Raw genomic sequence first — 11223 nt, forward strand, 5'->3', positions numbered from 1 at the left:
ACTCATCATGCTGCAATAAACGTATATAGGTAATAGCAGTCCTGTAGTGCTACGCGGCGGTGAGATTTAAAAAATAATAATTATTATTATATAAACGAAACCTAATGAAAAGAAAAATAATGTTAACAACAACAATAATATGCGTTTATATACATGTACAATATATCGTCGAATTAATCGCGTGCGAATTGCAAATGCGTCCAAATTTCATACCGTCCCCGCGGTCACGCGAATGCGAGTGCGTACAACATTCGATCGACCGATTGCGCGCGTGTGTGTGTAAAATAAAAAATAATAATAATAAAAACCCGACAGCAAAACAAAAAACTGCAAACGGAACGCAATTCTATAAAAAAAAAAAAATGCTGACGTATACGTGAGTTGTTTTCGCCGCACCGCGTGCAAACGAGACGGCAGTTGCGACGCTCGTCCGGACAATTTTACTATCATCATAATATACATACATTATATTATATTTTATTAATCGGTTGACACGCGGACGCGGTCCACACCACGATAATAACGATATCAATCGTGAGCTCCGGACGTTCCTCTGTCGACATTTCCGGATGAGACCGACGACGATATGGCTGCTGTTGGCCGTCGCGATGATGCTGTCGTCGGAGACAGTCAACGCGGAACGACAACGAGATACGAACGAGGACGGCGGCGGCGACAACTCTTACGGTGAGTGCTTCTCGAACGGTTTCGATGGTGTTGTTAATCTCGACGTTCTCGTCTTGCCGGTGTTTTTTGACAGCCGGTTTTTAATCAAAATATACTTATTCCGGTATTAAATACGTATTTTAAACGTTATAGGGCAACAAGTATTCGAGTATATAGGTACATACATTTTGAATAATTTTTTGCTGTCTGCATTGAATAGTTTTCCTATAATATATAATTTTTTTTTATGACTAAATTTCCAGAATAATCTCAATAATCCACGCCTCGACTCGAACATGGTTTATATTATCTTGATTTATATTCTGCAATATTAATTTATTATTAGTCCATACGAATTGTAATAAAAGTGCTTTAGATACAGAGCCTATATCCTACGTCCTATTTAGTTGTTTTGTCTTAATAGTTATACTTGACTTTCACCTTCAATTCTTAGAAAATAGATAAATGAGAATACAATCTAAATAATTCATATATTATTATTTATTTTGATGAAGAATTATGTGCTTACAAATGAATATCATAATGTCACCTGTACATTTAGGTCATGTAGGTATTTACTGTATGTTTGGTTTCTTTTAGTCAATTATATTATATTATTAATAAGTATTGAAAAAAAACATGGAGTTAGATATGTAGAAAGAATAAAAACACAACTTTTTTTGTACAAGAAAACTCTAATTTGAGTTTGATTATAAAAAATCACAACAAAATGTATTAAATTATCAATGATTTTTTAATATTTTCTTTCAACTATAAGTAACCTTATGAGCATTAATTTATTAATTTATTAAGCATATTGAATTTAATAAATAATAATACTCATTGAAAAAAATTATCGATATAACTGATCCCGTAAACTGTAGAGTGTAATACATACTATACATGTATAACATAAATATAGGCATTGGTTATTTGCTGTTCAGTGTTCATACTATCTAGAAATATATAACTGCTAAGTATATAAATATCTAGTTAGGAACTTCAAAATTAAATTTACGGATCGTTCATACTTTGTGATTCCGTTTCACAGAAAACATCAATGAAAATATTCAAGACGCAATAACACAATTTCATAGTCAATATATTGTATTCTAGGAACAATTATAGAGGGATAAAAACCGTTTAAATATTATTTTCTCGTTACGTTACTAGATTTTGAGTCTCTGTAAAAAGTACTTTTCTAAACTAACTTGAAAAATTAAAATTAAGTCTATATTTTAAGATATATGTACATTGTACAACGACACTACTGCTATTCGATCGCATCACTTTTTCATTCACTTCGAGTAATCAAGAATAATAGAAAGTACCTACCTAAACATATTTTCCTATGTGTCATACATATTAAGTGGCTGTCACACATTCACACCCGCATAATGACGTCTATGCCTTGAAAATTACAACACACCAAATGTTCGTTCCAAAGTTCTAGTTCTAACTTTGCATTGTTAGCTTTAATAAGAACGTTATCTGAATTCTTCTTTAATTGAGCTTTTACAATATTTTAATATTCGAAGCGAGTGTTCAGCATTTTTAAATGTTAATATTTCATGTAGGTAATTCACTTAAATATTAAAATATAGTTAAATCCCTCAAAATGAATACAGATAAATGATCGTTTTCTTAAGTATAAAATAATAATCAAACTTTCTAAAAACTATTTTTTTTTTTTTGTAACTGCGATGCGTAATATTATTAGGTATAAGGTATATGCTGCAAATGTCGCATTGCATTTCTCTGGCTGATAAAATCAATATAATACGGCGAATGAAATTGACAAAACAGTCAGAATAAGAAAAATATCAAAATTAATGAGTAAAAATCAAATTTGGTTTTGATTAAACACTTGATATTTTCGGTAGTTTCAATAAACATATTTTTTGGTAACCTGTGATTTAAGGGTACCTTCTACCTAATATTAAAATAAAAAAGCATACCTTCAATTGAAATGTTTCGCTATCTCCGAGCATATAGATTCGTACAGTTTGGTCATAACTTTGAATTGCAACTAACCCAACTTAGTGTGATATATTCCACGGCAAAAATAATAATCTAGTATAATAACAATTTATTTAAATTTTTCTAGAAATCTCGAGAGCAAAAAGGGAGTGTCAGCGGATGACTGATTGAGGTTCAGTTAGAAATTGCATAAATGTATTATAGGCGCCCAACGCGTTTATAATCCTGACTGAATGTTTAAGGTGGCTAATGGAGGGTATAAACGATGAGATTGAATGTAAAATAGAAGATCGTACGCGAGCCGCGTTATGTCGGCATGTGAATGGATTATGGTACAGATGTTAGGTATGGTGTGGGAAGTAGTAGTTTGTTTCTTAGGGTAGAGACTTAGAGTCTTTCCAACCTTCATATGTCTTATAAAATAACAGCCTCAAGCGATAATCACGTCCTCGATATATTGTACTATGAAACGATAAAATATTAGAAATCGAAAATTTTAGTTCCGTGGTCATTGCTGCAGGTGTTTTTATGTACGCCGAACTTTAGAAAAAAAAGTATCAATTGTCTATAAATAGTTCAAATAGAATTAAAATATAAATTATACTGTTCTAAGTATTTTTACTGCTGCAAAAATGTATCCTTAGGTAATCCAAATTCAGTTGCTAAAAAAAAATTAAAAATATTAAATAATAAAGTATAATATTTATTATTTAATATTCAAAGAGGAAAGTTTACTAGTTTTTATTAATTTTTTAAAAATCGATTTTAAATAGTGTATGAATACTATAAACTAATTAAACTTTATATTATGCTAGAATTTTTCATCCAACATCTTAAAGTCTATTATAGTAATCTAATCTTAATGCATGACTTGCTAACTATAAATTAAGTTTTTTACTTAGAAAGTTATAAAATCATAAAAATGTATTGTTAATAGATATACACTATTATATTATTATTTATCAAAAATAATTAATTCGACGAAACTAAAAAATATATTCATATGATTAAAGCATTTAGAACATTCAACAAAATAAAGTTATAAATATTTTATATTATACGCAAATTCTAATATCCAATGGATTTTTTTTAGAAGTGATCTAAACAAGTATTAAATCAAAATTATAATTTAAGAAAAGTTCATGATTTTAAACATGATTAATAAAAAATGTTTTTATTTATTTTTGAATAAATCAATAAAATGTTATCATAGTGATTAATAATTAAAAATTGTAACAACTAATTGAACCATGACATTTCCAATTAGATAAAATTTGTTTTAATTCAAGGTACAAACGCATCGGTTCGTTACACGATTATTTTTACAAGTACAAAATTAAAATCATTATCCTCCTGTAAGTAAATTTAATGAACTCGCTATTCAAACTTAAGTTTTAATAGTATATCTCAAGTCAAACAACACTAACACATTGTTCCAAGTCAATATAAAAACACCGATTAATATGAAAACTATATACTGTGTTTTATTTTAATATAATTGAGTATAAATCTTAAACCAATAATAATAATTTGTATAGAAAATTAATAAGAGAACTCTACTAATCTATTTGTTTGAGAATTGTTTAGTATGCATCAATTTATTTCGTCAAATTTTTGGAGCCATTTATTTCATGATCATTTAAATTACAAAACCAATTTAATGATCTTTCGTTTGTTAGTTCGTTACGCTCATCCAGTTATCAGCGTTAAGAATGTGTAAAATCAAAAGCAAACACGCGCACTTCGTATTAACTAAATTACCTGCTTAAATATCATAAAACTAATTAAAATTATAAGCTTACAGATAAAATCATTTTCAAAACAATTATTTAAAAACAAAATGTGTGACTCAATAGTATAACTGTTATGCACTGAAGGGTTTAAAATTAAACAAATCAATAAATTATTACTCATCATTAAAGCTGAATTAAGAGGAATACAATTCAATTAAACCAACCCTTAAACTCGCTATAAATATAATCGATTTTATAATTGTTCGATGGCTAAAAATACGAGTACCGAAAATAATTTTGTATTTTAATTTCACAGAGGTAAATTATTTAATGTGTAGGTATAATAAGACACTAACGTTTATCTATTTGATTTTTATTCTAAATTAGACTATTAGACCGTATGGCGTATAATATTCATCAATTGAAACCATTTTGTAGATTTTCATCTAATAGTTTCAATAAAAAAATAAAAATTTAACCTACAATATTTTAATTCTGTATTTGTTAAAAGACCTTGTTTAAATTTTATCTGAAGATACAATTAAATATTTCGCACAAATAATATTAAGGAAAATAGTTTAAACAGGTTTGTGTTTTAACAAATTGAATTAAAATTGATAGACAATTTTATTAAAATTGATTAAATTACACGTCGTGTTGTTGATTTTCTTTGTTAATAACTTTTTGTTTATTTTATGAATTATGAATAGCGTAAACGTCAAACTATATTAATATTCCAAAACAAATATGATTATATACCCAACTATCCTAAGACATCCGTGATGCAGTGTGGAACGAATGTTAGTCTGGATAATAATAACAGCACAATAATGTAGCATTTTTAAATCATGATTAAACTATCAACTTTTGACCAATTGTCTAACATAAATAATCCAAAACAAGCTTACATGAGTAGGTACATCTTATAATCATGCCATGAATATGTAATCAATAGTTTTAAGCTTATATATTCATAACATATTAATTATTAATAATGGACTATTCACAACATATTTTGAATCTATCTAATGATCATAAAATAATAATATAATACTATACCTACATAAAATACTCAAATAAATTAACGATGAATAATCTACTCTATGTACTCTCATAAAATAATACGAGATTTTTTTGAGTATTTCGAAATACTTATAATATTCTTGAACTATTAAAATTTTAGCATAAAAAAAATTATATCATGCAAAAATCAAAATTAAAGCCTCAAATGAAACGTTAGTATTTTTAAATTTTATTTTTATCCGTGTTTTTAATTGTATATTAAGAAACTAAATATCACAATATACATATTTTTCCTAAAGGAATAAATAAATAATAATAACTATTTTACAATAACATAATAATAACTACGAACTTAATCAGAATGTAATTAATGAAGTTAAACACTGAAATACATAACACGAAGTAATATTAAAGTGTATAATGATTCAATAATAATAAAATTATTTAAATGTGATTTATTGATATTAATAAAATCAATTTTTATTTAATATACTTACTTACACCATTTAATTTAATAGAATATTGATATTAATGACGTAGGTTTCTCATTAAAAATGTAATCATTTTGTATTAATAAAATTTAACATAAATAATGATAAACTTGTATATCAAATAAATATAAAAGCAGGTTTTTGTCAAGTGAATATATTAATATGTTGAGTGTTGACATTTCTTTTTATTACGTTCGAAGAATGTTTGTATGACTAAAAAATGTTATAATGAAATAAGATTTAATAAAAAAAAATTGTAATAAGAGTTCATCCATTCATTTCAGCACAGCAATGTTTGCTTCCTTCACTTTGATACCTAATCAAAAAATATCAGATTTTTATTTCAAATGAAATAATTTTAATATCACAAAAAACATACTAAATCGAATTTAAAAATAAAAAATTATTTGCCATAAAAATACGTCGCTCGGTATTTCGTTAACTATTTATGTAAATATGGTAAATTGGTAAATCAGTAAATATATAAAAATTAGTATTCTTTCTTTCTAGTATTTTATCTTTTTTTAATTTTTTTTTTATTGACCTAAAAAAACATTGACAACAAAGGCCTCTTTTTTATTATGTGCATAAAAATTATAGTAAATAATATTACACTTACTCTAAATAGTCTAAATTATATGATTTATCCTACGAACTATTTAAAATATGATTCTTATACTTGTAAGATATGAAATACTGAATATTGCTGTGTATTAAACAATATCTGATTACTAGAATATTTTAAAATATAATTTATAAAGTATATTTTTTTGCTTTGTATTTTATCTGTTTCTTCTTATGAGAGACAATTCTGCAAAAATAACAAAAATTCAAATTAAGTGTAATAAACTTAACCTGAAATATTATCATATCGAGAAAGGACTATAATAGTATATTACACTCTTATAGTTATTTCATTAAAAAGAAAAAGAAATAGATGTTTGAAAAATCGATCTTGTAGGTATTATTCTGTTGAGAATAAGCTTTCGTTTTAATTTAAGACTTAAATCTGAATATTAATTCGTTTTAAATTAGTTTTATTGGTAGCTAAAAAGCATCTAATTATTTTGTACTATAAATTATGTAGAGATACCTACTGGCAAGTGTTAACAACACTATAATCATCAGACATTTTCCAATCATTTAACCAATATTTATCTACCTACCTTAAAGTATTAAAAGTGTTTAACCGAAAATGTCCAGAAAAATAATTTTAATTTTTTTAAAATGTAAATTAATATTAATTTAAAAAAAATGTATTATAATTTTTAAATGTATAACTACAAAGTATTCAATTATAAAATATAAATTTTTCTAATATATTAACATACTGCTTTCAAAATATTTTAACTTTTTAACTGAAGTAAATAGAAGCAAGAATATTTTTTAATGATTCTCATTCAAAAAACTGTTTAATACGCAAAATTATATTAAAATAACAATATACCCCTATTTATATGTCATGACTCATGGTTGCTTAATCGAAAAACAGGAAACTAATCTCCGTATTAAATTTAATTTATTTACTAAATTTTAACAAAGAATATTATGAATAACTTTTATTTCATATTGCTATTCATATAAACAATAATAGATTTTGTTTATTCTCTCCTAAAATCAAACAAAGTATAGATTTCATTTTTCAAGAATTTATTTTATTTTTAATGTTCTCATTTCATATATAATATATCAATATACAAATACATGTGTTTGAATACCGTTGTCTTTAAAAATTCTGATTATATCCATATTTAAAAAAATAAAAATGCAACAATTCGCCAATGTCAAAGCTAAAACTTTATTCCCCATGGGAAATTTAAATGGAAACAGTTATGTCGTTGACTTGAAGCAAGCCCAGGTTCGATTAAGAGTAATGCACAACGAAGTTGATAGTAAAAAAAACTTCTTGAATACACCACTTTACTGAGACTTACGATCAACTTTATTAATAGGGTTAAAAATATGCTTATTTACATTTAATAATAATGAGTTGAGCAAGGATCTTTACACCTGTCATCTGTAGGTACTTTACCACAGACAATTTCGTTAAAATGTAATTGTATACATCTTATATAAAATTACGTATGCAAAAAAAATAATAATAATAACTAATCACCTTTTGTCATTTTGTACCAAAAAAAAGTAAAACTAATTTAATTTACATTTTTTAATTGACGTGCATATAATAAAAAAAAGAAGATAATTCTAATATATTTAATGTTAGTGGAACAATTTTTATAGATATTTGAGTTTTTCTAATGGCTTTTCATAGCAGTGTAGGTCAATAAAAAATGTAAGCGAAGTTTTACAAAACCAATCATTTTTTCAAAACATTATTGATTGAATAACGATATTGTTACATTGAGCACTCCAATTAATCAATCCATACTTTAAACAGTTTAAACTTTAAAGTAAATTCAACCCGTGTATGGCGATTATATAATTTCGAGTTTTTAAATTTCCGAATTTATGTTAAATTTTCATTAAATAAAAATCAACGCTAAAATATATATTTTTCACTATATTTTACAGTTATAAATTATTTGAAAAAATTTTCGCAGAATTTAAAGTGTGCAATAAAATTTTTATTGCATATTATTATTTTTTCAAGTAAATTTTGATCAAAATTTAAATTTACCTTAGATATTAAATTAAAACACTTAAAGAAGTTTATATATGTATACCATTGATATAATATCCGTTAACTGACATATTATTAATATTGATAAAGTTATTCATGTTTATAGTAGTTTCAATAATAGTTATCAAAAATATTACTTAAATAAATTTAAATTTGTTTTTCAGAATTTGAAGAAAAGATACTCCGGGCTTGGTTAGAAAAATATATTGAAAAATACAAAAAAAATATTGAGCCATCTACCGGGTCAACAAACATACAGCGTATTGCAAAAAAGAGTCGGACGAGCACTTTTAAAATGCCTATGCTAGACCATGAACATATCGCGGCCCTATCAATGTATCCGTTCCTCATCAACCCACTTTATCAACCATCCATTTACTCGAGTTATATTCCATTACCCTATGATGCAACAACTCGTCTAATTCCCATTGGACAAGTACCGTATCAAAAAGAAGAATACCACCATCGTTTTTTTGGACCTTTACATACCCAATTCCCAATCGGGTATACACAAGGAATTATGAGCTCGACACTAATAAATAATGACCCTGAAGTTAAAGAAACGGTCAATGTACCAAATTCCATTCCCCCGGGCAACCAAGAAGTGATCAAAAAATATGACAACGAATCACATACACCGGAACAAATATTAAACCAAAGTCAAGATTATATTGATCACACATCGCCGCAAGGACTTAACCCAGAAGAACTGATAAAAAATTATCAAAAAAAAGTTGATACAAGCGAACAACAAAATTCAAAAAGCGATCGAAAACTACTTGACCAAACTATTGTAGATGATCTTCTAAGCACAGTAACTGCAGATCAAAATCAAATGAGTGAATCTTACGAAATTCAAGACCTACAACCGATAACTACTACTATTGAGTCTAATAATACATCCATGATATTAAATACAATTAATTTTACAGAAACATATCAAACTTCTACTATTTCATCGTTGAGTATATCGAACAAAACAAGTAAATCAAAAATATATAACAACTCGGCCTCACAGCTTTCATTGAGTTCCGATCAATTAGTAAAGCATATTAATTTACCAAATCATTCCACAACACAAGAGTCGACATTTTTGTCAAATACGAAACAACTAGAAACTACGGTTAAAACATTTTCATCAACTACTGATGACAAAAATCAGGAGATTACACTGACCTCTGAAGAAAGGAGCCGACAAAATAAACCACAAAAGGATCATAATTATTCGAACCACAAACTCACGCCTGATATTTTAAAAGGACCAATAATTAATATCGGAGAAATATCAACGGAAACGGCCATAAAAAAACAAGACTCTAAACTTGTAAATACATTTCCCATGCCTCCGTTGACAACTACGACTACTCTATTCTCAACTCCATTATCTGAAAACAACGATTACAAAACAACTTCATCACAACATAGTCACTTAGTTACCTCTTATGATAAAGAAAAAAATAATGCATCATCTGATCAGAAATTAAATAAATATATTAATGGACAGGATATCATTATGAATTTAAATAGCTCGCCAACACGTCCGTCAGCAATATCTATTTTGACTTCAAAAACTTCCACATTGTCATACCCAAAAACATATTCTTCTATCATATTAACATCGTCACAGCCGCATCCCAAGTATTTTTCTTCGACTCAATCGCCATATGCAAAATATATTACTGATAAAAATAATAAAATTCAACCAACAAATTTACACTACACTTCATTATTACCCACAATCTTTCAACCACTAAATATTAATGATATTATCACAACTTCAGTATTAGTAGAAACTAAAACAGAACAAACCCCATCGACCACAATGAATTCCAATAAATGTACAAATAGCATTACACTGAACACAAATGCCCCTATACACCATGACGATTCAACTAGACCAACTTCAACATCGAAAACTATTATTACACCACGTTATTTTTTTAACACCGAGTCATTCGTGAAGACTGTCCAAAATAATTTAACGTCTGATATAAATATGTATTCAAATAGTTACCAAAGCTCAAAAATCCCAACCACAACTAAAAAATCAAATACACACACAGACGATAATATTAATAATTACTTATCGATCACAACAGAAGAAACAAAAAGAAGCTCATTTAAACCAACAGTGATGCCAATAAAACAATATAACTCTGCTCAAAAAAAAGTACCACTTATTACTGATTCCGATGATTCGAAGTTTAGAAAATCAACGTACAATCAAGAAACATTAAACTCTCCACGATCTACCGAAGATTCTGAACTCTGGTACAATCACATGTATCCCCAAAATCCACTAAAAAAAGAGCCGAATGAAGAACAAATTCATTTTCTATTAAAAAAAATTATAAAATTACTCAAACCTGAAATCGAAAAACAAACTCTGACTAAAGAAAGTGTAGCGAGACTTGTACCACCAAGACTTGGAGACCCAGAAAAGTTTGTATACATTATATATCCGTGGGTAATTGACGCGGCTAAAAATATGGAAAATGAAGAACGAACAAGAATTAATGCAAATTTATCTGCAACTTCTGACAAGCTATAATGACAATTTTTTTGTAAAAATGATTTATTTTATATTTGAAAAAAATGATAATTATACTGTATTTTTAAGGCTGAAATTACAAATATTAAATTAATAAAATATGTAACAGAAATACCATGAATATTCTTTTATTGCAAG

General features: G+C 26.9%; 1 protein-coding gene across 2 annotated transcripts; it reads left to right on the forward strand.

The window, feature by feature from the left end:
• Nucleotides 1-458: 458 nt before the first annotated feature.
• Nucleotides 459-11199, forward strand: LOC132930240 (mucin-2-like). 2 transcript variants are annotated; one of them, XM_060995994.1, is made up of 2 exons: nucleotides 459-687; nucleotides 8699-11199. In XM_060995994.1, exons 1-2 carry the CDS (start codon nucleotides 570-572, stop codon nucleotides 11083-11085), a joined length of 2505 nt encoding a protein of 834 aa, XP_060851977.1. In that variant the 5' UTR covers nucleotides 459-569; the 3' UTR covers nucleotides 11086-11199. The 2 variants fall into 2 exon arrangements, with proteins under 2 accessions (XP_060851977.1, XP_060851978.1); XM_060995995.1 differs by lacking the exon at nucleotides 459-687 and adding an exon at nucleotides 765-843.
• The last annotated feature ends 24 nt before the right edge of the window (nucleotides 11200-11223 follow it).

This window comes from Rhopalosiphum padi, chromosome 4, assembly GCF_020882245.1.
Source record: "Rhopalosiphum padi isolate XX-2018 chromosome 4, ASM2088224v1, whole genome shotgun sequence".
NCBI classification, from domain to species: Eukaryota; Metazoa; Arthropoda; class Insecta; order Hemiptera; family Aphididae; genus Rhopalosiphum; species Rhopalosiphum padi.